The sequence below is a fragment of the Zootoca vivipara genome, chromosome 13 (genome assembly GCF_963506605.1).
Source record: "Zootoca vivipara chromosome 13, rZooViv1.1, whole genome shotgun sequence".
Classification (NCBI taxonomy): domain Eukaryota; kingdom Metazoa; phylum Chordata; class Lepidosauria; order Squamata; family Lacertidae; genus Zootoca; species Zootoca vivipara.
This window is the reverse complement of record NC_083288.1, coordinates 917,296-943,743: the sequence shown is the minus strand read 5'-3', so window position 1 is coordinate 943,743 and position 26,448 is coordinate 917,296. Positions and strand designations below refer to the sequence as shown.

At 46.6% G+C, this 26,448-nt stretch overlaps 1 protein-coding gene across 3 annotated transcripts in view; it reads left to right on the top strand.

Annotated features, from left to right (window-relative positions):
* Window positions 1-22,403, top strand: part of MYO1H (myosin IH) — a 107,700-nt gene extending 85,297 nt beyond the window's left edge. For all 3 annotated transcript variants that reach the window (XM_035134371.2, XM_060282092.1, XM_060282093.1), the window contains exons 18-32: window positions 72-177; window positions 758-875; window positions 1,808-1,921; window positions 2,223-2,299; window positions 3,497-3,565; window positions 6,032-6,116; window positions 6,254-6,413; window positions 7,263-7,346; window positions 12,130-12,223; window positions 12,798-12,853; window positions 12,974-13,109; window positions 13,575-13,645; window positions 14,893-14,990; window positions 16,482-16,581; window positions 21,754-22,403. In XM_035134371.2, the coding sequence (XP_034990262.2) occupies window positions 72-177; window positions 758-875; window positions 1,808-1,921; window positions 2,223-2,299; window positions 3,497-3,565; window positions 6,032-6,116; window positions 6,254-6,413; window positions 7,263-7,346; window positions 12,130-12,223; window positions 12,798-12,853; window positions 12,974-13,109; window positions 13,575-13,645; window positions 14,893-14,990; window positions 16,482-16,581; window positions 21,754-21,777 (1,392 nt within the window). In that variant the 3' untranslated portion in view covers window positions 21,778-22,403. The remainder of the gene's footprint in view (window positions 1-71; window positions 178-757; window positions 876-1,807; window positions 1,922-2,222; window positions 2,300-3,496; window positions 3,566-6,031; window positions 6,117-6,253; window positions 6,414-7,262; window positions 7,347-12,129; window positions 12,224-12,797; window positions 12,854-12,973; window positions 13,110-13,574; window positions 13,646-14,892; window positions 14,991-16,481; window positions 16,582-21,753) is intronic.
* Window positions 22,404-26,448: the final 4,045 nt, after the last annotated feature.

Sequence of the window (26,448 nt, the reverse complement as noted above, 5' to 3'; positions counted from 1 at the left end):
GTCCTTGGAACCGTACTTCCTAGGTGACATTCTGTGTAACTGTTTTGAACAAGTCCTTTCTATTTGCTCAGGTGGCAACTCAGTTCAAAAACAGCCTGGCTAGTTTGATAGACATCCTCATGTCGAAAGAACCATCCTACATTCGATGCATTAAACCCAATGATGACAAAGCGGCTGGTAAGGTTACCTCCGGGAACTCAGCAGAAGGGTGCATTATGTAAATAATAATAATAATAATAATAATAATAATGATGATGATGATGATAATGATAATGATAATAAGCTTTCGTGTGCATGCACACTTCTTCAGATACACTGAAACAGAAGTCACCAGACCCTTATGTATAGTCAGAGGGTGGGGGTGGGGGTATTACTCAGAAGGGTGGTGGGAATGGGTGATTGGCTGATAGGAGTGGTGAACCTGTAGATGACTGTTAACGACTGTAATTGGTCTTGCAGGGAAAAGCTTTCTTTAGCACCTCAGCCCTTGCTTTTCCCTGCAAGACCAATTGCAGTCGTTAACAGTCATCTACAGGTTCACCACTCCTATCAGCCAATCACCCATTCCCACCACCCTTCTGAGCAATACCCCCATCCGCAGCGAGTGCCGCCCGGCATTTGTCACCCCCCTCAGTGGTGACACCCAGGGCGGCCCACACCAACCACACCCCCTTCCTCCGCCCCTGTTTGCACATGTGCCCTCATCCAGCTGGTAGCAACAACCTCCTGTCCTTGGTGTGGGTTTTGTCTTTTGCAGACAAATTTGATGACTCCTTGATAAGGCACCAGGTGAAGTACCTGGGCCTGATGGAGCACCTGCGGGTGAGGCGAGCCGGCTTTGCTTACCGTCGGAAGTATGAGCACTTTCTGCAAAGGTGAGTCCCAAAGCTCTCCCCCCACCCTTGTTTCCAGCAAGTGGTATTCAGAAGCATTACTGCCTCCGACAGTGGAGGCAAGGCAGAGCCGCCTTCATCGTGGCTGGCTGGTTGGAGACAAAACCAAAGAAGGGGAGAGTTGCTCTTGTGCTCCAGTCTCACTTGGGGCTTCCCACTGAGGCATGTGGTTGGCCTCTGTGAGAGCAGGATCCTGGTCTAGGTAGGACATTGGCCTGATCCAGCAGGCTTTGATTACGTTCTTACTTTCACTGCACCAACTGCCCTATAGGCAAAGTAAAGGGAGGTTTCATGGACTGGTTGGTTGCAGAGTTGTGGTGGGAGGAACCAGCTAGGCACCCCCACAGGAAGAAGGTTTGGGGCCTGGGGAGTGGGGGTGGGATGACAATGAGGGGTCAGAGGGAGAAGAGGGAGCAGACTGGCAGGAGGAGGTGCTGGAAGAGGCCACAGGGTTTGGTGAGCAGGCAGAGTCTGTGGCGGAGAGGCAGGAGAGCACGGGGCCCAGGAGACAGTGTTGAGACCGGCTGCTGGAGAGTCTCCCCCTCTTGCTGTGACCAGTTCCCCTTCGCCCTGGTCTAGAACACGCCGAGAAAGGAAGAGGGCCGAGGAAAGAGAGAGAAGCAGACGGAGCCTTAAGCTGCTGGGGAAGGAATCGGGTGAGGAGCCTTGGAGAGTGGTGGAAAAGAGGGATCTTCAGCCCTTGCAAATGCCTCATGGGGCAAGAGCTGCTGGGAAGGACCGCTGTGACCACTAGGCCTGCGCTGCTTTGTTTCTTTGAACAGAGTTAACCTAACTGTTTTGCTTTGAGTACACTTGACTCCAGCTCCAGAGAGGAAGGTCAGAAATGGGTCAGGAGATTTGATTGGAACACACTTTCCCTCAGTCCCTGAATTTATTTATAATTTTGTTTTTAGGTACAAGTCCCTGTGTCCGGATACCTGGCCTTACTGGCAAGGGACGGCTGCCAAAGGAGTTGAGAAGCTCATCAAGCATATTGGCTACAAGCCAGAAGAGTACAAAATGGGAAAGTAAGAGCAACATACAAATAGGCATTAGGATGAATTGCTTGCAAAAATGTGTACATTGGGCAAAATATTACAGAAGAGTGTCTGCTAGGATAAATGTGTGTCAAATGTGTTTTCATGACAACTTGTGTTTTTAAAAACTGCAAATGGATGTGGAAATGTGGTGAACTGAACTTAAAAGTGGGAAATGGGGAAAAACGGAAATGGACAGATTTTGCCCATCTTTTCCTGGAAGTGCTTAAATTAGAGCAAATGATAGATTTTTGGGTGTTTGCATTTCATTGGATGCTTTTCTCTTGTTTAGGACCAAAATATTCATCCGTTTCCCAAGAACTCTGTTTGCCACAGAAGATGCCTTTGAATTCAGAAAAAATCGGCTAGGTATGTAATTTGCCCACTTTTGATCTTGCAAATCCCCGAAAGTCATTTTTAACTGAATACTTTGATGCCACCTTGTTTCTGTGAGGGTTTGTTCTAGGCGGCATCTGAGAAGGCCACAGCCTTGCAGTTTATATGGCCTGCAGGAAATTTAGGATTGCTAAAAGCAGGTGGGTTTTGCAACTAGGAATGGAGGAGAATTTCATTTGGTCTGCAGTTTTACATGAGCTGATTTAATTTGCACTGATTAGAATGTAAACATCCTCCAGATTTTGCACTTTTTTGGATTTTTCAGTACAGCTGTTGGCTAAAGATATAAACAAAAATCCACTTAAAAGGCATATTTTAGGATAAAGTGTGTTTAGAAATGCATACCTTGAGATACAATCCTTGTTTAGATTTTGTATTTTGTAATGGAATATGTAAATTGATTTTTGGTGCAGATTTTTAAAAAAGGAAATCTGTAGATTACTGCAGAAATTTATGGGGGTGTCTGATTGAATCAGAGGCAGAGGAGTGGAAGAGATGGGACCTTCATGGAGTCTAATGCTTTGAACCCCTCCTCCCTAGGCTCAGTTTGCATATATGTGTAAATGAACCATATATCATAAAGACAGCACAGTCTCTGCTGGGACTCATTGTCCAAAACGAAACGCAGGCCCAGCTAAGTGCCTGGAACTCTGCTCTGCTGTGGAAATTGGAGGTGGTGTGTAACAGTCTTTGTCTATCTACTAACTAGTTGTTTTGTTCACCTCCTCAGCCTTCCCTCGGCATGGTCAACCCTGTGCCCGCCAGAAGCATTTTAGCCTTCTGTCCTTCAAGGGTGGGGAACGAGTGGCTGGACTCCTGCTCTCATCCTGCCCCTGCCCATTGTCTGTGCTGGCTGCCAGGGCAGAGGGGAGCTGGGAGCCCAGCAGCATCTGAACGGCTGTCGCTGGTTGCCTGTCCCATGTTTAAAACCAGACTTGGAATGTGGACTTTCACCTCACAAATATGGTTTCAGGGAAATGTAAGCTCTGGATTCCTTTGGAAGGTGGCAGACTCTCCTTCACTGGAGGTTTTTTAAACAGAGCTTGGACGGCCATCTGTGATGGATTCTTTAGCTGAGATTCCTGCATTGCAGGGGGTTGGACTAGATGACCCTTGGGGATCCCTTCCAACTCTACCATTCTCTGACTCCAAGGTGCTTTTCCTTTTCAGTTTCCAGAATACAAGCCAAATACAAAGGATGCTTAGGGAAGCGTGAGTTCCAAAAGATGAGGGAAGCAGGTAAGTAGCAGATCTTGGCTGCGAAAACCCCAGGGGATCTTGCTTCACCTCAAAAAAACACAGTTTTGTACTAATTCGGGATTTTTAAATAAAAAATGCATTATTTGGAATAGAGACCCAAAACGTCTTTATTTCAAATGCTGATTTCTAGCATTCAGCTTCTTGCTTCAATTCTGAATGTTACTAACGAACATTAATTTGCTGCGTATTTATTGCTTTGATGTAAACAATGGTTAGCCCCCTCTTCAGCTGGAAAGTGTCCCAGAATGCAGAGGCGTAGCAAGGTCAGGTGGCCCCCAGCGTGGAAATTTTTTTGCCGCCCCCCCCATCGACTGCTTGGGGTAGCCTTGGGAGTCATGGGCGGGTGGTGCACCAAATGTCTCCTCCCCCAGCAATGACACCCAGGGCGATCTGCCTCTGCTAGAATGTAGCAGAAACAAGGGGGTTCCTGCTCTCAGGCTTACAGTTTAATAAAATAAAACTTGGGCCCCTGTTCTTAGTTACAAGTTCTTTTAGTGCCTGGCTGGATTGGAGGGGGTGGGTAGCTTTCCTTTCCTTTACAGGTTCCCATTTCAGCTGGGACGTGGCACTGGAGAACATACTTGGGGTCTATTCTCCGGAATTAATTTCTTTGATCAACTTCTCTGTCTCCTAGTTTTCAGAATAGTGCAGCTAAACAAAGAAATTAATTCAGTGTTTACTTGGGACTTCAGCAAGAGCAGCGCATTGTTGCCCTCTGCTGTCTGTTCTCTGCCACAATTATGTGATGTTATTATTCATTACTATTACAGTGGTACATCTGCTTACGAATTTAATGCGTTCCGAATGCACATTTGTAAGTCGAAAAAAATCCCATAGGAATGCATTGGGAGAAAAAAAACGTAAGTCGAAGCAACCCTATCTGAACCGCATCCAAGATGGCGGGCGGAGCTCCATTCATAAGTAGAAACATTCGTAAGTCGAGTCATTCGTAAGTAGAGGTACCACTGTACTTACAAGCAGCTTTGCAATAAAATATTTAAAACTCTATAAAACAACTGATATGTTGAAGTGGGAAGGGGGGACCTTTGACCAGCCAGTGCTGTAGGAAGGGGGGTGAGGTGGGTGTGGGCTGCCCCAGGTTTCATCACTGAGGGGGGTGACAAAATGGCAAAAAAATGTGTTTTTAAAATAAATAAATAAAATTTGGGCTCCCAACACTTTTTTTTGAAAAAATAACTCACCCACTGCACCCCCCTTCCTACGCCACTGGTAGCTAGGTGAGGTGGGGGGCACTAAGTGTCATACCACAGGGCCTGCAGTGTGCCTGAGCCAGGAGTCTCTCCTGAGGGGGGGGGCAGCGAGCAGACTGCCTGCAAGCTCTGCACTGCTTTTTGGGGCAGGGTGGGGCTTGCGTCTGCCCACCACCTCAGCCGCCCTACAGCTGAGGGGGAGGTTGCGGAGAGTCTCCATGCAGTGCCTCCTCCCTTGGCTTGCCCCACATCGGCTGCAGGATGCACGCACTGCACCGGGCAACCGAGCGGCTAGCTATGCCGCTGCCCCCAGGGGTTTCTGAACCACACCTCCCAGCATGGGGATTCCAAAGCCCTGATGTTGGCCATTGCACACACTTCAGGAAACTTTATTTTTTAGAAAAGATAAGGGGAAAGCAGGAGGAAGGTTGAAATGGACCTCGCAATGAACCAGAGCACTGTGGCTCTAATAGTGGACTAGACCTAGCCTATTTGCCACACTATGGTGGTTCTGGTTTACTTACAAGTAGTCAACAAGGATGGTCAACTTTATAGAAAGTCCAGTCTGGATCCCTGATGGTGGGAAGGCAGCTCAGCATTTTAAAGTCTCTCTCCTGGGAGAGAGTGACCTTCTTTCCCTTCCTGACCCCTGAGAGCCAGAGTCAGTTGCTCAGGTCCCTCTGAAACTCAGGTACTTATGACCCTTTTTGCCTTGGAAAGGATAAGGAAGAAAGTACCGTATTTTTCTGTGTATAAGACAATTTTTTTATTAGAAATATATGTTAAAAATGGGGGGTCAGCAAGGCCTGCTGTTGACTGGGTGCTGTGGCAATTGGGTGGTCAATTGGCTTTTGCTGTCAGTGAACGGACAGATTATTGGTGGGTTTGGCAAGGCATGTAATTGGCAGTGGTGTTCAGGTGGGTGAGCGATTGTCGGCAACCCCCCCAAAGCTCAACAACTCCCCCCCCAAGCTTAACTACTCTGGGCAATTCCCCCCCTATTTCCTTAATTTGGAGTCCCAAAAAATAGGGGTCATCTTATGCATGGAGGCATGTTATACACGGGAAAATACGGTATGTGGCAGCTTGACTTGGAGGAATGGTGGGGCAGGGCAGGGCTTTTTGTATAGCAGCATCCCTCTTGGGGGTGGGGGGCAGCCCCTCTTTCTTCTTGCTCTGCCCTTGTGCAAAAGGGTCCTCTTGCCCCTCGCTGTTGACTCTCTCTGTCTTGCAGCCATTAAACTGGAGTCCTGCTGGAGAGGAGTCCTGGCTCGGAAGCTGGCCAAAAAGAGGATGTGGGCAGCCCAGACCATCCGGAAGTAAGCTGGCTTGTTTGTTTGTTTGTTTCATTCGATTTATATTGGATTGCTGGATTGTAAAGCAAAGCAAAACCTCGGAGTGGTTTACAAGAAGACTGAAACAATGAAATTATCAGTAAAATGGATCACTCCTGTAGGTACATCAGAGGCTTCATCCACCGGAAGCAACCCTTGAACCGCGATAACAAGGACTTTGTGAGGCTTGTGCAGTACACCTACCTCATGAAACTCAGAGATCACGTCCCAAAGAACGTCCTGGACAAAAGCTGGCTTAAGCCTCCGGAGATCATGCAAGAGGTGAGAGCTGTTAGAACCTCCATGTTCAGAGCTACTGTACCTGTGAATGCCGGTTGCTGGGGAACAAGAGTGGGAGGGGGCAGCTGACTTTCAAGCCCTGCTTGCAGGTGTCCTGCAGTGCCTGGCTGGCCACTCTGAGATGCTAGGCAAGAGGGGCCTTTGGTCTGATCCAGCCCTTCTCATTTTAGCTGAGGGCACTGATGAAGGGCAGGAATTTGAACCAAAGCTCAGCTGACCTTTGGAATCTGCATTCTCCAAATTTTGCATTGCAGTTCTCCAGCCAAGTCACATGTAGGGAAATAGGCATATACTAAAGTTTGATGTGCACAAAGATGCTTCTATGACTGAAAATAACATCCAACATTATGTTAGATGTGTATGTGTGTATCTATATATATTTAACAGAGAATGCACTTTGTACATATTTTGGCCAAACTGTTTGTATATGTTGGGAGAATTTGCACTAAAATGCTGAGGAATTGTTACGAGGACTTTCCTGGGAAGAATGTCACAGGCTGAGGAGGGAAAGAGGAGAGCTGGCTGGAAAAATGCAAAACACAGAGAAACCAAGATTGGCAGATTTGCCCATTCCTAGGGCACACTGAGACCAAGCTGCAGGGGCCTTACGGAGCTGAAATTCTGTGGTGTTTGCAGTCCCAAAATGGCATGGAAGGTCACTGCTAAAACCTTGCCTTATCCCCATCTTGCCTGGTGCCACCTGCTCTGACTGGCAGCTGGACTCAAACCTGAAGCCTTCTGCATGCTGAGTTAAGGCCCCTTCCCAAACATCCACCTTGTCCCACTTCAAATGACAGATTACACTCCCCCCCTCCCCACTTCTCAACCCAGACATCTGAGTTCCTGAGGAAGATCTGCAGAAGAAACCTTGTCCGGAAATATTGCCGAGGCATCACAGCACAGAAGAAGGCACAGGTAAAGTCTGGGCTTTTGAGTTTTTGTGGGGCTCAATTCTTAAAATGAACGGTGTTGGGAGCTCAAAATCTGCCCTGGGTGCGTCCCCCTGGCTCCTAGTTGCATCTACTGTTATTGTGCTGACAGTGCACTCTGCAAAGGCTCAGAGGTGCAGAGGTTTAGGAGCTCTCAGAAGGGCCAGAGATCTCCACTGCAGCTCTCTCACAAAACAACAACAACAACAACCTACCCTACCCTACCCATCTGGCCCCTGTTGTAAATCCATCCCTTGCTTAGGGATGAGCGTTGTATAGGCCTCTGACCATGAAACTGGTGTTTTCCAATTAGTTAAAATATCATTCATCACATCTTTTAGTGGTAACAATATAAGATCTTCCAATTTTCCCCCGGACAAGGCAATATTGCGGATAAGACATTAAAAACTTCCCGAAACAGGGCTGCCTTCAGATGACCTAGTGGTGGGCTTCTGCAGTGGAGGGGGCTTCTCTCTCTCTCTCCCCCAGCCTCTCCCCTCCCCTGCCTACCTCCTCTGCTGCTCTGAATAGGAGAATAAGGAATGATGTACCGTATTTTTTGGACCATAACATGCACTTTTCCCTCCTAAAACGGAAGGGGAAAAGTCGCTGCGTGTTATGGAGTGAATGCCAGAGCCAGAGCCCGCACCAGAGCCAGAGCCCCACAAGAGCCAGAGCCGCGCTCAGTGAGAAACCGGCTCTCGGGCTGCTTCCGTGACAGCGAGCAAGGTGAGAGGAGAGACGGAAGGGAGCCCCTTCCGCCCCTCCTCCCAGCTTCTATCCTTCCTCCCTCCCCCCTCTCTCTCACCCCTCCCTCTCTCTCCCCCCCCTCTCCCCTTCCTTCCCTCATTCCTTCCCTTCTTCCTTCCCTCTCTCTTCCTCTCTCTGTCTTCCTCTCTCTCTTTTCACCCCATTCCTTGTCTCTCTTTCTCTCTCTCACCCCTTACTTCCCTCCCTCTCTCTTCCAACTTGAATAAAATATTGGGGGGGGGCGGTAACCTCCACCTCACATACTATATCAGCCTCCCCCCACCTCCACCGCGTTCAGCGAGAAACGGGGGGGCAGTGGAGGGATGCTGCTCATTCTTCCCCACCAACCCCCGCTGCCTCCTTCGCTCCCCCTCCAGCGCCCCCTCCCAGCCTTTTAGAGGAGGAAAACCAGGGGGGGGGAATTCTTGTTTTCCTCCTCAAAAAAACTAGGTGCGTGTTATGGTCCAAAAAATCTGGTGGGTATAAGAGTTATAGTATTGGGAGAAAAATCTTACAAGTTGAGAGCCTACGCTGATGACCATATTATTACTACGGAAAATCCCAAATAAAGTTTTCCTAAAGTAATTGAGGTGATAAAAGAATTTGGACAGGTGGCTGGTTTTAAAATTAACTGTAAAGAAATAATAATTGTTAGTTAAAAATATGGAGCCGGAGGGAAAAAATGACATCTTAAAAAAAATCACTAGATTAGAGGTGAAGAAGAAAGTCAAGTACTTAGGGAATTGGCTAATGGCAAAGAATATCAACCTATATTGGGATAATTACGTAAAGACTTGGAATGAGATAAAAATAAATTTGGAAATTTGGGATAGACTACATCTTTCTTTTTGGGGAAGAATCTCCACAATTAAGATGAATGTCCTTCCGAAAATGATTTTCTTTTTGTTTCAGACCATTCCAGTATTAGGGGGAATGCACTGCTTTAAGGACTGGCAATGAAACATTTCGAAATTCATATGGCAAGGGAAAAGACCTAGGATTAAGCATGAACTATTAATTAATGTTAAGGAGAGAGGGTTTTTTCCCCTTGCCTGATCTCAAATTGTATAACGATGCCACGTGCCTATCTTGGATCCATGAATGGGTAGTACTGTTAGAGGGGTTTGACAACCGTTATGGTTGGCATGTATAGATTTACTCAAACCAAAAATCCCTTGGTGGCTTTCCCCTACAGAAGCTTTCCCAGTTAAGAAAAAAAAATCTGGGACATTATATATAATGAACTTTAAAAAATCTTTATATGTTCTGTGAGGGGGAAAGAGTACAGGGAGCCCCCACCCATCTTGAGGAGAAGCTCTTCCACCAGCAGTAGTGTCAGCAGGGAGGGGGAAGAGTCCAGTGAGGAAGGAGGAAGAAGGGGACGGGGCTCTGGCAGCATAGGAGAGCCCCTGCTGCACATGGGACAGGAAGAGAGAGGGGGGGAAGAGGGGGAGAAGGAAAACACAGAAAGAAGACCCTTTTCCCCTCTGGTTCCGGAATTACGCAGGAGGAAGCGGGGGAGGAGATTTGGGGTGCCCCGACTCTTATGTTGGAAGAAAACGCGGGAAGCGCCATTCCAGGGTTCTGGGTCAGACTGAGAGGATGTATCCTGTATAGCTCTAGCACTGTAAATAGCCTGCACTCAATAAAAGCATGAAAAGGCAAAGGTCTGGAGAGTCGTTACTCTAGAGTAGTCCCAACGCATCCTCTGTGACATGTTCATTCCCCCCAAAAACCCAGAAGCCTTCCTGTTGGGAATCATGTTTAATGAAATCCCAAAAATTTAGAAGAATTTTCATGTATGCAACAATGGCAGCTAGAATTTTGATAGCAAAAAATTGGAAAGGAGAAGAGATACCCACCAAATCAGACTGGCAGGTGAAGATGATAGAATATATAGAACTAGCCAAAATGACTGGAAGCTTAAGAGATGATTCAAAACAGAGCTTAAATAAAGAATGGAATGTCTTTAAATAATATTTACAGCCACATTGTAAAAACTTGAATGCTTTGACGAGTCTAGGCTGAACCTTGCAGGACAATATGAAACACGAATAAATTAAGTGATAATTACAATCAAGAAGTGATAATACAAAGTGTGAAATTGAAAAGGAAGCCTAGAAAACATAGTGGGATGAATGGAAGTCAAAGGAATATGTGATGTTTTTTCTTGTTTGTTTGTTTTTTGGTTTTGTTACTGTAGTGTTTCACACACACACACACACACCCCAAAAATAATTTTTATTCATTTTCCAAATACAAAATCACACACACACAAAAGACGAAAACTCAATAAACAAAAACAAATAAACATAAAATTATTATTATTATTATTATTATTATTATTATTGATCCTGCCCTCCCCCTCTCACTGGGAGGACATTACTCCATGCTGGTTCTTCTTTGGGAACTTTTGAATCAAACAGATGTTCTGTTCCCTTCCTCTCACTGGGGGAACAATGTTCCATGTATCTTCCTCCTTTTTAAAAAATTCAAATACACTGTCCAAGACTGATGATTGTTCCTCTTGCTTGACTTCGTTCTCTGTTGGAGTTAATCCTTTTTCTCTATCCAGACAATTCTGGTTTCTTTCACGCCATTAACACAACTGTGTATTACTTTCGCACAACAATAAATTATTTTGCTGCAATTCATCCCTCAAGTCCAAATGCAATTCCTAAAGTTCCTTCTGAAAGTCCAGGCCACCAGGTGATGTTGTGGCTACAGGCATCCTGTTCATCTCAGATTTCATGGGAACAGAACAGAGCAGGAAGTGGAACAGATTGTATTTCCAATAACATCAAAGTCCAAGTTTATATCCAAACTGGTTATAGTCTCATTTTTTTATTCTTCTTCATGTCCTAAAATTCTTGTGCCCATTTATGAAAAGAGCAGTTGTCAAACACAGCCTTATATTATTTTACACTCTCTTCACAATTGACAGTTCTCAGTCTCAAAGAGATAAACAAATTCCTTTCTATTGTGATGTCATAATGGCGGCTCACTGATTCCTCCCGGGACCCGGCTTCAGCTTCCAGGGGGATTTTCCCCAGTCCAAATTAAAAAATTTTTTTGCAGGGATTTTAATAAATTTAATCCTTCTCCCCTTTACTCTGCCTCCGGGAGAAGGTGTTGAGTCCAATCCTTGGTAATTAATAGGTTCCTTTCAATTTTCCGGCTATAGGCAAATTAACTGCATTACAGCCCTCTCAATGCGGGGAGTTCAACTTCCTGTTTAAATCTCCTCCCGTGGCCAATTCATTCCAATTAAAAATTTCTTGGAGTGCAGCACCTGGAGTGCTGGATAGCTTCCTGCCGGTGTGTTTGCACCACACTGGTCTTCGCATCCCCTCACCCCGCTGCCTACTTCACAGTAAGCAGCAGCGCAAACACCGGGAAGTCAGTGGTGCTAGTGATACTGTGGACTTAGGTCAGCTACCTGAGAGACCATGTTCCCTCATGAATCCTGCCTGGGCTCTTTGAGGAAGGCCCTTCTCTCAGTCCTGCCCCCCTGACAGGCCCGCTTGGTGGAGGTGGGGGGGGCCTGCTCCCAGACTCTGGAACATCTCCCTGGAAAAGATGGCTTCCTCCTGGCTGTCCTTCTGTCAGCTAGTGAAGAACTGAACGTTTTTGAGGAAAGGGCTGGTGCTGTGATTTGTTGTTGTTGTTGTAATTATCTGTATTTTTAATAGATCTTTTATATTATTTTATATCTATTCATGTTTAATTGCATTTTAATGATTTTATTTTCTGTTTTTAGCTTGTTCAATATATCTGTGGAAGCAACCTTGAGGCAGGATATGATTATTATTATTATCAACAACAACAAGAATGAATGAATGAATGAATGAATGAATAAATAAATACTGAGGCTATGGCTTGCGGGACGGGGGGTGTCCTGATCTTATGCCTCTTAGTAACATAAGTACAACTCCCCACATCAGCCTGAAGCAAGAGTTTTAATGCGGTTTCCTTCTTGCAAAATACTGGTCTAATCTCTTTCTTTTGCTCCAAAACAGATGGAGGAAAAAGTGATTGCTAGTGGCATCTTCTGCGGGAAGAAGGCTGGCTATGCCCAGAGCCTGAATGAACCATTTCTTGAGACCAGGCTAAGTGAGTAAACCAGAAATGGCAAGGCTGGTTGAGGATTTGGTTCACAGGAGGCACAAGGCCTGAGACAAACTTGTGGGCTCCTCCTTTGCAAGGAAATGCAAATACGTAAGGTTACACAAGCAGAGGAGAATGAAAGCTTAAAAGCCTGGTTTCCTAACCAAACTTTTGCACAGCTAAGGCATCTCTTAGGAAGAGTCGCCCTGGAAACAGAAGAGAACTTGGAGCTAGCCTACCTGAGCAGACAAACACCAAAGCACACACTTGCCAAGGAGACGACAATATGGCAAATATTGTCAAAAATTAATCCCAGAAGCACCTCTCCTTCCTTCCTTCAGCACTATAAATATTTCAATATGTAAATAAATAGCAATTCCTGCCCTTCCATAACAATCAAGATCAACAGCCTCCTCACTTTGCCTAATGGTAGAGCTGGTACTGACTGGGATATGTGTTTTGTTGTGCTAGAGGCAGCCTAAAATGTCTCCCCGAGATCAGTTTTCTTTTGTGCATGTCTCCTTGTGGCTCCCTGCTTTTGTGCCGGGACTGTGACCCTTGTTCTTTCCTGTGTTCCTAGATGAGAGCGAGTTGAGCCCCAAAGTCCTGCAGCTGATCCGCCACGAGAGAGTGAAGGTGAGGGCGGGGGGTGCATGGGGCAAGGGCAGGCCAACCTGCACAGGTGTGTGGTTAAAGCTGTGACTCTCAGGCAAAGCTGCCTCTGCTTCTAAGACTCACCTGGTGGTTGGTTTTCAGTATGTGACGCCAGTGGTGAAGTACGACCGGAATGGCTTCAAGCCCCGAGAGCGACTGCTGGTTCTGACGCGCGTGGCAGCCTATGTGGTGGAGATGGCCAAGATCAAGCAGAGGATTGAGTATGCGACCCTCGGAGGTACAATCCCTGCTGTCCTTGGGCAGCTCTTTCCCTTCCCAGGCATCCAGCCAAGTGAGATGGGGAGAGGCCTCCTTGGCAACAGAGCAACCTGTTTGGGTAGGATAAATGTCCTGGTCAGCCAAGGCCATCCCTCTGGCAATGGAACTGGTTGGGCTGGTTTCGCAGGCTCTTCTAGCAAGGAGCCTGAAAGGGACCCAGGCTGACCACCCCTCCCCCACCTCATAACAATATATATGGTATGTTGTTTGTGAGGGAGAGTGGAAAGGGCAGTTCACAGATCTTTTCTTGCAGTCTGTCAAACGGCCCATGTGAGGGAAAGGAAGCAGTAAAGTATGAAACTCAGTTCTGCATCCAAACACACAATAAAATCTACCTGCCTGACTTGTTTGCAGCTCTGGCAAAGAAAGGCAGACCTTTTTAATTTTTCTAGTAAGTGACTTCGTTTTGCATTCTTTTTCCAAGGCCTTTCTGCCAGCAGCTTGGGCGACCGTATCTTAGTCATCCACGTTTCAGAAGACAGCAAAGCAGAGAAGGTAGCAGTTTCACTTTGCCTGCCCATGGTGTGTGTTTGCGTGTGTGAAATGCATGGGAATTAAACAAGCTAAGGAGCAAAAGGAACGCCTTACTTTCAGACACCGGATGCCTGTGATACAGCTAATCATTCAAAGCCATGACTTTGAATAAGTGTGGGAGAGCACTCATGTCTTGCTTGCGGCATCTTATTATCGGGGGGGGGGGGGGGCATTGTAAAAACAAGATGCTGGGCTAGAGGGGTCCCCTTTGGCCTAATTCAGCCCAGGCCTCTTCTTCTGTACTTGTGAAAAGTTAGCTTATCAGTTTTTATTTTTTGTCAAATTGGCGAAAATTTATAAATCAAAATCTAATTTGTGTTGGAGATGCAAAACAGAGATAGGAACAATGTATCATATGTGGTGGGAGTGTGTGTTTATTAAACAATTTTGGAGTGTCATTCAAGAGGAACTTTTAAAAAATGCTTAAAATATCATGTAATAAAAAACCAGAGGCGTTCCTCTTGGGAATTATATCAACTGACATTCCTGCTGCTAGGAAAAAAGTTTTCTTATATGCAACCGCTGTAGCAAGAATGATTATAGCCAGAAATTGGAAGGGAGAAAAAACTCCCTCAATAAGAGAATGGCAAATAAGATTTTGTGAATATATGGAACCAGCAAAACCTACAGCAGTAGTGAGAGGCCAGTCAGACCAAAAACTGATAGAGTGGACGTACGTGGAGAAATACATCAAAAAACATTGTTCTGGTATTAATATATCAATATGCAATGAATGAAACATACAGTAAAAAATTAAGATGAAATGGGTATAAGATGAGATAGTCAAAAATAATATTGATAACACAGCGAAAAGAAGAAAAGAAATAAAGGAAGCCACACATAGGTGGAGGGAAGTCAAGATTTATGTTTGCATGTTTAGTTTGTTTGTTTTCTTTTTTGTAATCTTAAGTTGAGAGGTGTATGTATGTATAATAAGTTTGTTTTGTGTTTGTAAGTATTGTATTTATCAATAAAAGTTTTTTTTAAAAAAAATTAAAAGAAATTTCCTGCAACACCCTTTGAGAACCACTGGTATAGAGACATGTTTAGCCAAGTGCTTTTTATTTTTATTTTTTTGCTTTTGAAAAGTGTTAATAACCCTCTTTGTATTCAGCTTTCAAATGCAGCTGTCTGATCATAACACAGTGGTGAAAAGGGAGCTTCTCCTTGATCAGAGAGCCCTGCCTGACTCCATTTCTTGCTTCCAGGGAGACGCCATTCTGCAGTGTGAGCACTTTTTTGAGACGGTCACAAAACTCTGCATTCTGGCCCACAAGCAGAATTCTTTCTCGGTGGTCCAGGGAAGGTGGGTTCCTCGCTCTTCTGAGGCCTTTGCATTTGCAAATGAATGAAATCATGGGATTGATTGTTCTTAAGCATCACCCACATCTGTTGACATAGGAAGCACAGGCCTTTCACACTCCATGTATTTAAAGCAAAAACCCAGGTGACTATTTTGAAGAGGCTGTTCTGATGCCACATTGGGAAGGATACACCACTGAATTATGAAGGGCAGGAGGGCTGGTGCCTTCACAGCCTGTAAGTGGGCTTCTGGGAAGCATCTGAACAACCAGGGGTGGGTGGGGGTGGGGATTCTGGCATGATGCCTCTGACATCCTTGTCCCAGTGCAGTTGGTTCAGAAAAAGCACTTGGGTCCCAAATGAAATATCTGAGACTGCCTCCTTCCCTCTAGGCCCTTTTGGGTGTTAAGATTGGCAGAGGAGTCCCTCTTGGTAGTTCTGCTGCCCTCAGAACTGCAAGGGGTGGTGGTTGTAACCCCAGGAGAGGGCCTTCTCTGTGTCAGCCCCCAAACTGCAGAACTCCCATCCCATTGAAGTGCATCTGGTCCCTTAATTGTGCAGCTTTCCATCACTATTGAAGACACACCTGTGTTTTTGGGACCCACTTCAATTCCTGTGGCTGTCATTCCTTTTGTTTTTTAATACTGAACTTTAATTGCTGGGACCTGCTGCTGAAGGACAGGTAGTGGGTTTAATAACAAAAGCAACAGCCACCACCATCGTCATAACACCTAGGAACAGTCCAGTTGCAACCAGTGAGCAGGTGTGATTTCATCTTTATGCACTTGAAGGCTGGCCAGTTGAAATGACAAAAATCAAATGTGCAGAAGGTGGAGAGCTTAAATGCTCTTTTTGCTCAGGGTTTTCCTGGCACTGAAAGAGCTTTTAAGCTCTCACTTGCTTCCTGGGCTCTGGGAGCCTCTTGCAGGAACACGGACAGCCACATGAGATCATGTGAGTGTCTCCCAGAGCCTGGAAAGCACGGCAGACAGCTTAGAAATACTCTGCTTTGCCTGGGGTGGAGGTTGGATCTGTTGGGCGTGCTGTCTTCAGAAGGTAAGGTTGCTCGCATGAGGATGGTTCAGCTATATACATGTTTGCACATATGTGCCATTCCTGGAATGTAACCTCCAGGTGGTTGCTTCAGGCCCCCTAAGACAGACGTTGGTGTTGGTATTGAAATGCATCCCAAAGCCTGAGTGAAGGGCCAGGTATTCAACTGTCTTGTAAAGATTTAAAAGAGTTGGCAACAGTCATCTCTCTCTCTGAGGGGTTGGAGCGCCTAAGTTGGGGCACTATTATTCATTTATTATTGGTCTATCCCAATTGGCAGTGGCTCTCCAGGGACTTCATTATCAGCCTTATTATTTCTGCATGGAGAGCAGGTCTTCTCTCCTCGAGTTCCCGGACCCTTCCCTAGAGGCCAGGATGGTGGTTTTGCACCTAAGCCTGGTGGGCTTGTGAATGTCATTGCTGGTGTGTTTCTTTTTTGTAGCCTCCAGTTCCAAATCAGTCCAGGGAAAGAAGGGACAATGGTTTTCACTACTGGGCAGGATGCTCAGGTCTACAAAGCCAAAAATGGACAACTGAGGGTGGTAAGTCCTTTGCAATGACTGTGGCCCTTTTGATACAGGCAAAGAACTGGATGCTGAAGGAATGACGGGCAAAGCAGATTCAGGGGCCTAAATGTTGTAGCTGCAGTGAGGTTTTTGCAGGTAACTTGGGGTGGTAAGCAGACTAGTGTAGGAACATTGCAAGTGAGTGTCTAGATAACCAAGAGGAGTCCAATTAAACCCAGGTATAGTGTCAGACCAGCCCATCATGATGCCAAGCAAACTTTCAGAAGTCCCTTGGGTATGTTTACGGTAAGTTGGCCTTGTTTGAATAATTGCATGTGAAGCTTCCCCCTAGGCCAGACGGTGAGGCTGCTTGCCCACCTAGCCTAGGCGAGAAGGGCTGGAAAAGTCAGGTGCTGAGCCTTCTACCTCCCAGGCAGGTGTGCTGCCCCTTTATTTGTCTATGTTGATAATCTGTTTGTGATTTTCCATGCTGATGAGCTGTACTTTGTTCCTGTTCCTCTTTGGAGTCTGAGGCTCAAACTACAGCTTCTTCCCTTCTCTTTCTCTCACTGCACTGTTTTGCTGGACATCCAGCAAAGCTGAATGGAAGATTTAGAATAATAATAATAATAATAATAATAAATAATAATTAATAATTTATTATTTATACCCCTCCCATCTGGCTGGGCTTCCCCTGCCACTCTGGGCGGCTTCCAACAAACATTAAAATACATCAAATTTCACAGATTAAAAACTTCCCTAAACAATGCTGCCTTTAGGTATTTTCTAAATGTCAGGTAGTCTCTGACCTCTGGTGGGAGGGCGTTCCACAGGGCGGGTGCCACTACCAATAAGGCCCTCTGCCTGGTTCCCTGTAGCTTTGCTTCTCGCAGTGAGGGAACCGCCAGAAGGCCCTCGGTGCTAGACCTCAGTGTCCGGGCAGAACGATGGGGGTGGAGACGCTCCTTCAGGTATATTGGACTGAGGCCATTTAGGGCTTTAAAGATCAGCACCAACACTTTGAATTGTGCTTGGAAACGTACTGGGAGCCAATGTAGGTCTTTCAAGACCGGTATTATGTGGTCTCGGCGGCCGCTCCCAGTCACCAGTCTAGCTGCTGCATTCTGGATTAATTGCAGTTTCCAGGTCACCTTCAAAGGTAGCCCCACATAGAGCGCATTGCAGTAATCCAACTGAGAGATAACCAGAGCATGCACCACTCTGGTGAGGCACTCCGCAGGCAGGTAGGGTCTCAGCCTGTGTACCAGATGGAGCTGGTAGACAGCTGCCCTGGAGACAGAATTGACCTGCGCCTCCATGGACAGCTGTGAGTCCAAAATGACTCCCAGGCTGCACACCTGGTACTTCAGGGACACAGTTACCCCGTTTAGGACACACCTGCCCGCCTCCTGTCCCCCACAAACAGTACTTGTCTTGTCAGGATTCAACCTCAATCTGTTAGCCGCCATCCATCCTCCAACCGCCTCCAGGCACTCACACAGGACCTTCACCGCCTTCACTGGTTCTGATTTAAAAGAGAGGTAGAGCTGGGTGTCATCTGCATACTGATGAACACCCAGCCCAAACCCCCTGATGATCTCTCCCAGCGGCTTCATATAGATATTAAAAAGCATGGGGGAGAGAACAGAACCCTGAGGCACCCCACAAGTGAGTGCCCAGGGGTCTGAACACTCATCCCCCCCACCACTTTCTGGACAAGGCCCAGGAGGAAGGAGCGGAACCACTGTATGACAGTGCCCCCAGCTCCCAGCCCCTCTAGACGGTCCAGAAGGATGTTATGATCAATGGTGTCAAAGGCCGCTGAGAGATCCAGCAGAACTAGGAAACAGCTCTCACCTTTGTCCCTAGCTCGCCGGTGATCACTGAGATTGGGTGTCCCAGTACACCCCCCCCCCCGTGGAACCTGCCCCAGCCATTCTGTTGGCTGAGGCCCCCTCCCAGGCAGCCCTGACCCTTTCCCCTTAAAAAGCAAATACAAACTATACAACAACTTACCAAAATAATAAAAATAGAAACAAAGCAAGAAACAATCATACTAAAATTAAACTACCCCACCCCAAACAAAACAAAACAAAATCATAAAAAACCACCATTCAAGGTGCAGCAAATTAAGAACACCTACCACCACCACTTTCTGAACACGGCCCAGGACGAAGGAGCAGAACCACTGTATGACAGTGCCCCCAGCTCCCAACCAACCCCTCTAGACGGTCCAGAAGGATGTTATGGTCGATGGTGTCAAAAGCTGCTGAGAGATCCAGCAGAACTAGGAAACAGCTCTCACCTTTGTCCCTAGCCCGCCGGAGATCATCAACCAGTGCGACCAGGGCAGTTTCAGTCCCATGATGAGGCCTGAATCCTGACTGGAAGGGACCCAAGCGGTCTGCTTCTTCCAGGCATGCCTGGAGTTGTTCAGCCACCACTCGCTCAATCACCTTGCCCAAGAATGGTAAATTTGAGACTGGGCAATAATTAGCCATATTTGCCGGGTCTAAAGATGTCTTTTTAAGAAGCGGTTTAATGACCGCCTCTTTCAGTGGGTCTGGGAAGACTCCCTCACAGAGGGAAGCATTCACCACCCCGCGGAGCCCATTGCCCAGCCCTTCCTGGCTCGCTTTTATTAGCCAGGATGGGCAAGGGTCAAGGAGACAGGTGGTCGGTTTCACTCATCCAAGCAGCCTGTCCACATCTCGGAGGTAACAGATTGGAATTGATCCCATAGAACATGACTAGACAGGCCTCTGGCACTCTCCCGCCCCGGCCCTGCTCCCACGGTGGAGTCTACCTCTTCCCAAATCTGAGCGACTTTATCTGCAAAAAACTTTGCAAAAGCATTGCAGGAGATCTTGGGGTCCTTACCAGGCCCTGATGACAAAGGTGGTTCGGATAGATTCCGATCGGCGGGGTTTTTGTCTCGCTCTGAGACAGCCCGTCTTCGCTAGAGGGGGGAGGGCAGCGAGAGCAACGCTGAACCCCATAGAACCTCGGGTCGAGCGTCCCGGGGGCAAAATCGCTCAGCAGAGCCCCAATCCGGACTCCCCAACTCTCCGGTTGCCCTAGTAAGAGCGCCGGAGCAAGAAGGGTCGAAGTCGCGGGGGCAATTTTGAGCGCCATCGTTGCTCTAGCGGAGAGAAGCTCCGAGCCGGAGGCGGAGAGCGCTGGATTCTTCCAAAAGAAAGAATTGGAAATTAAGACTGTAAGTAAGCCTCTAAAAATTGGATTTGAAATTAATTTGGACTCGGGAGAGAGGGAAACAAAACGGAAGCCACCCCCTCCCCCCAGCAATTCAAGAAACGGTAAATAAATACCCGAAGCCGGGAATTGAAGATTTTGGTTTGAAAGGTATCCTCAAAGATGCAAAAAAGTTCTCCCCTGGATGCAGGGTAAAAGGGGAGAAGGACAGTGGTTATTGATCCCCTGCAGAAAGACGAAAAAGAATTAGGAAAACCTTTTGTTTCCCCAGGATCCGGCAGCCCAGACAGCCCAGCGAGCTGACCAGGATTTATAAACGAACTTTCTTATTTAGACTTTTTAGAATTTCTGTGTACATGCTTTTGTTTATTGGCTTGGATTTTTATGTACTATGAATTGGAAAATGCAGTCAGTTTGCTAAAACGAGGCTGGGAAAATAAGCAGTGACCATTTTCCACCCCACATGATAAGTAGTGACCTTGACAAGACTGAACTATGTCAACAAAAAGGTATTCACCTGAGTTCCAGCGAATTGTTTTGACAACCCTGTGGGAAGTAAGAATAGGACTATGCCGAGATGAGACTCAACAGCAAGAGTTAAAGCAGCAATTCCAGATGGTGATTGCTAAATATGACTTTTCAGATGATGACGGTACTGAAATTGAAGGGAAAGATAGTGACAATGACAGCGACAAAGATTTGGAAGATTTTGACAATGATGGAGACTGTGATTTGGAGTGCAAAGCTAATAATGATGACTGTGATAATACAACACAAAATGAAGATCACCACGAAGGAAAAGATGATTTTTTTTCACAAAAGGATGAGCGGAATACCCCTCTTTTGAGGAGGGAGCGACAGGAACCAGCGGAATTTCAGATTACCCACAAGGAGAAGGACAAGCACAACCTAAGAAGGGGAGAAACTCAGGGGGGGGGGGCCTTATGGATGCCTGGAGGGCAAAACATTGGAGAAAGGGGGTGGGATGAAGGGAGAATGGGTGTGTGATCAATAGGATGGATTATTAGGATTAAAACTGGACTGCTGACCACGGAACTTGCTGGATTGGAGGGAGGTAGCCGGAGATTGGGGAGGAAAGGTTATATTGGGAATTGCTAGAGTGTAAATGAGATTTGATTATGGAAAAAGTTTAGGCTAAGGAAGTTTATTGAGGGGGAAAACTAGGCAAGGGAAGAAAAATTGGATTTGGAATTATAGGGATAAGAGATTTAGAGAAAATGATAATAGTTAAGTTAAAAGTTTTATGAGGAATAAAAGTAATTATTTTATAGATAAGGAAACTGTTAAAGAGGATAATAAAGGGATGAAAACCGGGGAAGGGGGGAAGGTAGGGGAAGCCCATAAAACATGGTTTAGTAATGCTGATTTGAAAAAGATTATTTTTGTTTTTATTTTTATTTTCTTTATATTTTCTTTTTTGACGTATTTTTTTCCTATTTTTTCTTTTGTATTCTTTTTCTTTTTCCTTTTTTAGTATAGATTTTTTCTTTTTGGTATGAGAATGGATGGTTGGGTGGTTGTCTTCCTGCTTTCTGCCCTGACTCCCTAGAGCTTTCTGGTGGCAGGAGGGGGCTTTGGGGCGGGGGAGGGGGGGAGACATAAACCCAACCATAAAATGGACCACCTTCAACTGTTCGCCTGCATGGGATTCTCCTGTGGCAGGGGAGGGCCCATGGAAGGGGGGTGGAAAGACGGTGGAAAATATGTTTATGTAAGTACCGTTTTTGTAATCTGTAAAACTAATAAAAATTATTTTTAAAAAAAAGCCAGATCCCTTAGTTGCCTGTCAGCTCCCCTTTGTACTTTTGGTGGGAATCACAGAATTGTAGAGTTGAACCCTGAGGATCATCTAGTCTAACCTCTTGCAATGCAGGACTCTCAAGTAACAATGCTTCTGTTTAGGCAGGGACTGCAAAATGAGAAGGGAGCCATATAAATTATTTTTTTTCATCTTTCTATGTTTAAATCCAACAGGTATCGCCCAAAATAACATCCTGATGGAAGCACATGTTCCACCTTTGCCTGTGAACTGCTGATGTTTGAAAAAGAAAGTAGCCCAAACTCCTCTGTGGAGAGGAGCAGAGTCCATATAATAATTCTGATGCTTACAGAGAGTGTTTTGATGCCATAGGACTGTTGCAGATCCCATGACTGACTGTATGAATACTCCCAAGAACTGGCTATATTTTTGTGATAACTTGCCCCTAATTTAAGTCAACAGCTACAGATATTTCCTTAATAGGTTCAAGTGGGGGAAGCCTCAGAAAAGAATTGCGCCTTAGAAGTGGAGGAGGAAGTTCTACACTCTGCAAAAAGTCTTCTTCCCATTACAAAGCTGGAAGCGTAATGGCAGAATCTGTAAAGCTGAATCCTACAGCCTGGAGAAATACGAGGCAGGCAGCTGTTGTCCTTTGGGGTTTTGGAACACAACTCTCCTCATTTTTCTCTGGCACTGTTTTTGGGGGGAACCTTGAGATCCCCGCTGCTGCTTGGGCAGCCACAGATCCACTGAAGGGAGGTGGGGGGGGGAAGGTTCTGCAGTCGAAATGGTGCCTCCATGTTCCTCTCTATACTAGCAATCTGTGATTGTAAGTGGCAATGTGAATTAAAAAGACTAAGAGAAACGTGGCTTTGAAATGATCTTGTAGGTTGTTGTTTTTTAAAAAAGTAGAACTAGTTCCTGACTGGCTTTAAAGTTTCCTTCTAGCTCTGTCTGAAAGCCAAGTAAGGGGGCCAGCTAAGGCTTCTTCTGGACCTTTTTGTTACATGTGGAGCAGGAATGGGGAGAAAGGCACACTTAAACCAGTATGCAACTCTTAAACCAGTATGTAAACTGAAACCCTCTTTGCCTTTGAAATCCACACTTCTCTGAATGCTGATCTGCAGTTCTTCAATCAATCGAGGAATGTGTATAAAAATGCATTTTGGTGAAATTAATGTACAAAATGCATTCTGTAAGGGGAAATTGTTTGCAAAGGTAAAGGGACCCCTGACCATTAGGTCCAGTCATGACTGACTCTGGGGTTGCAGCGCTCATCTCGCTTTATTTGGCCGAGGGAGCTGGTGTACAGTTTCCAGGTCATGTGGCCAGCATGACTAAGCCGCTTCTGGTGAACCAGAGCAGCGCACGGAAACACCGTTTAACTTCCTGCTATTTATCTACTTGCACTGGTGTGCTTTTGAACTGCTAGGTTGGCAGGAGCAGGGACTGAGCAACGGGAGCTCACCCCGTTGCAGGGATTCGAACCGCCGACCTTCTGATCGGCAAGCCCTAGGTTTAACCCACAGCGCCACCCGCGTCCCTAATTGCTTGCAAAGCTGCATGCAAATGGTGTATTAGGGGAACAATGCACAAAAGTGTGCATTACTTTTAATGTGTCTCTTTTAAAAATGCAAATGTTTGTGGAAATGAGGCAAACTGAACTTAAGAGCGGGAAAATGAGAAACAGAATAAATCCAGAATCCATTTGTCCAGCTCTACTGAGGAAGCCCTAGAAGCTCCTCAGGGGTTCAGCAATGACAAGGCTGGTTGTTGTGGCTGGCAAAGGCGAAGCACCCCTCCCCCCCCATCAGCAGCCAGCCGCTGCCACAAGTGGGGATTCCCCCATATCCCCCAGGGCTTGGTCACAGGAGAAATGGGCTCAAAAAGTTTGAAAACCACTGCCCTAGTGACTGCAGTTACCAAATGGAGAGTTCAGTGTGTGAATGTTGCAAGTTCAGCTGCTGAATGGAGTCTTGCATCTCCCCAACCACAAAGCTCTCCCAATGCTACCCAGATTCAGATGGATGGAACCAGCAGGTGTGGAGCAGCCCTGAATCGGAACGGTCTTTTGGTGCTATCTGCCAAAAAATTAGGGCCTGCTTGTGCAACTGCATTTGAGTCATCTCTCAATTGTGTGCTTGCTTCTTGCATGGGAGGGAGATCTGCCCACCTCCTGGCACGTCTGGCAAACTTTGGCCCAGTAGCCCAAACCATTTTTGATCCACCTTCATGCAAAAAGTATTGCGCTACATTTGCTAGCTGCCTGCAAGAGAAACAAAGGAACAACCAAGAAGTTGGAAATTGGCAAAACGCCTATTTATTTTGCATATTTTCAGACCTGCGTAAAATACATACATACAGACTTAAACATAGAAACTTTGCGCTACAAATATTGCCTTGCAGCATTGGAATGAAGGCTGTGAAACTGAAGCTGTGGGGGAGAATTTCTGCTGTTGCTCACAAAGGGTCCACTGCTGCTCTCAAAAGTGCTTGTTACAGAATGCAGCTGGTAGCTTGTTCCCTCAACCAGGGGCGGAGGAAGGGGTGTGGTGGGTGCGGACCATAGAATCATAGAGTTGGAAGAGACCACAAGGGCCATCCAGTCCAACCCCCTGCCAAGCAGGAAACACCACCATCCAAGCAGGACCACCCCGGGTGTCACCACTGAGGGGGGTGACAAAATGCAGGGCCTGCACCGTGCCCGAGCCACATGAGCCTGGGAGAGACACGGTGGCTTGGGCTCCATGCTGCCCCCCCCCCAGCTGTAGGGCAGCTGAGTGGGAGAGGCAGGCAGACTCTGGATGCCCCGCGGTGCAGCCTGCCCCTATGGACGGCTCGCCCCATCCCTGGGTGTGCCTCTGCCGCTGCTGTCAGTCATGGCCTCTAACCTTGCTGCACACAGATGTGCACTTGAATGCCCCTTTGCCACTCGTCAACCACAGCAAGGCTTCATTTCAGGACACAAAATCCATGGTTCAGGCAGATGAAGTGTCTCATGCGTGGTACAGCCACCCATTCTGCTGCCCCTTCACCTTCCACTTGTATCTTAGGAAGGGTGGATGATGTGGAAAGAGGGCCTTTGCCGCTGCACATGACTTGGGGCAGCTGGGCTACTTTTCCTTGCACCTCTAGCTCATGCTCTATAGTTTGTGTCTGGAAGTTAACACCCTGCTGGCACAGTTATGGGAATCTGCCTTGTGCAGAGTCAGGCCATCAGCCCATCTCCATATATCTACACTGACTGGTGGAGGCTCTCCAGGGTCCCAGCGATAGCTGGAGATACTGCAGGGACTGATCCTGGGGCCTTGTGCTCTGCAACCGAGCTGCAGCCCTTCCCCAAGATCTCATTCTGAAAGCAGTAAAAGTAGCAAGACAGTCAGGCTTCTGCTTTAAAGGAAACGAGTCTGCAGGGTTGTCAGGATGATGCCTGGCTGCAGGTGGGAGAATGAAAAAGGTACCTCTCACTGTGCCCCCACATGGGAACAATCGAGGAGGGACCACCTTTGGCCTACAGGGAACCTGGGGCAGCAAATACTACAGCTATATTTAACCACCTAAACCTTCCATGGCCACATGGTTCGTCCCAAGGAGAAGTATCTTATTCCTTGTTCTGATACTGAACAGTGCAGAATTCATTGGCAGCTGCTGTGCAGCCTCCCTTCTTTACTGATCCCACCTTTTCCTGAAAACAAAGTCTCACCAAAGAAATGGATTATCTTGAAAGATGCATTCAGCCCCTGGACATTGGAACAAAGAGCACTTCCCTCTATTGAAGAGCATTTTAAAATAAGGCTCAGAGAACTGAAGAGGGAGAGGAAGGCAACTACACCCTACCACCGGCACTCACTTGCTTATTTCCAAACCTGCAAACTAAAAGATAGGCAAGGAAAGGCGATCTTAATGTTACAAAATTGGTTGGCTGACAGGAAGAGGAAACTGCTTCCCTTTGATGTGGGATTCTGAGCACCCCATCATGGAAATAATAGTTACCTTGGGGATCTGTGTGTAGCAGGCTCAGTTCTTCCACATTCATAAGAACAAGGTAGGGTGCTAGAAGCCAAGGCTTCACAGGAATCCACCATCCTGTCCCCTAACTGCAGACACAACAATTTCTTTCTTACACTTCCAAAAAATGTGAAGATTCCCCCCCCCCTTTAATTAGGCTCTACGCAACATGAATAAAGAGAGGAAGTTATCAGACTCTTGCTGGACAGGCATGAAATGGGATAAATAGGACCAGTGCCTTTTTTCCTCCTGCAAAGGGAGACAGTTGCAGCTGAGGGGCTGCATCAACTGCAGGTGGATGAGACGGAGACCCAAACACACACAAAGGAAAGAGCCAAGGGAGACTTTGGTATTCAGCGTATTAACACTTCAGGCTCCTAATGGGTTTGACTACAACTCCCCTAAGTCCCAGCCAGGATAGCCATGTGTTCCTGGGGCTGATGGGGGTTGTAGTCCACCCCTCTGGAGGGTGCCAGGCCAGGGAGGCTCCTCTAAGCTTCACCAAACAATGAACAGCTTGATGCTTTGGCTTTCCTACTACTTCGGTCCCAAACGCAACATTAAAGGTTTCTGGTTAATCTGCTTCCTAAGGGAAGCACAGAAGAGATTGTGCAGAGGTAGATTTAAAAGGGGCGATAATTGTGCATCCTGCCTCAACACACACAAAATGTATTCTCATATATGGAAGCTGCTCAAGACTGAGGCTTTGCATATGCACATGAGCCTACATGATCTGGGAGAAAATCTGGTGGGGTATGGCCTTTGCAAAAGCTGCATCTGATACTGGGGGGTGGGTGGGTGGGCTGGAGGGATAAGTGGGACAGATCCTTGCTCTCCCCACCCTGTGCTGTAGGTTCTCTCACTTTTGAGTCATGCCTTGGGTTACAAAAGAAGAGAGCAGA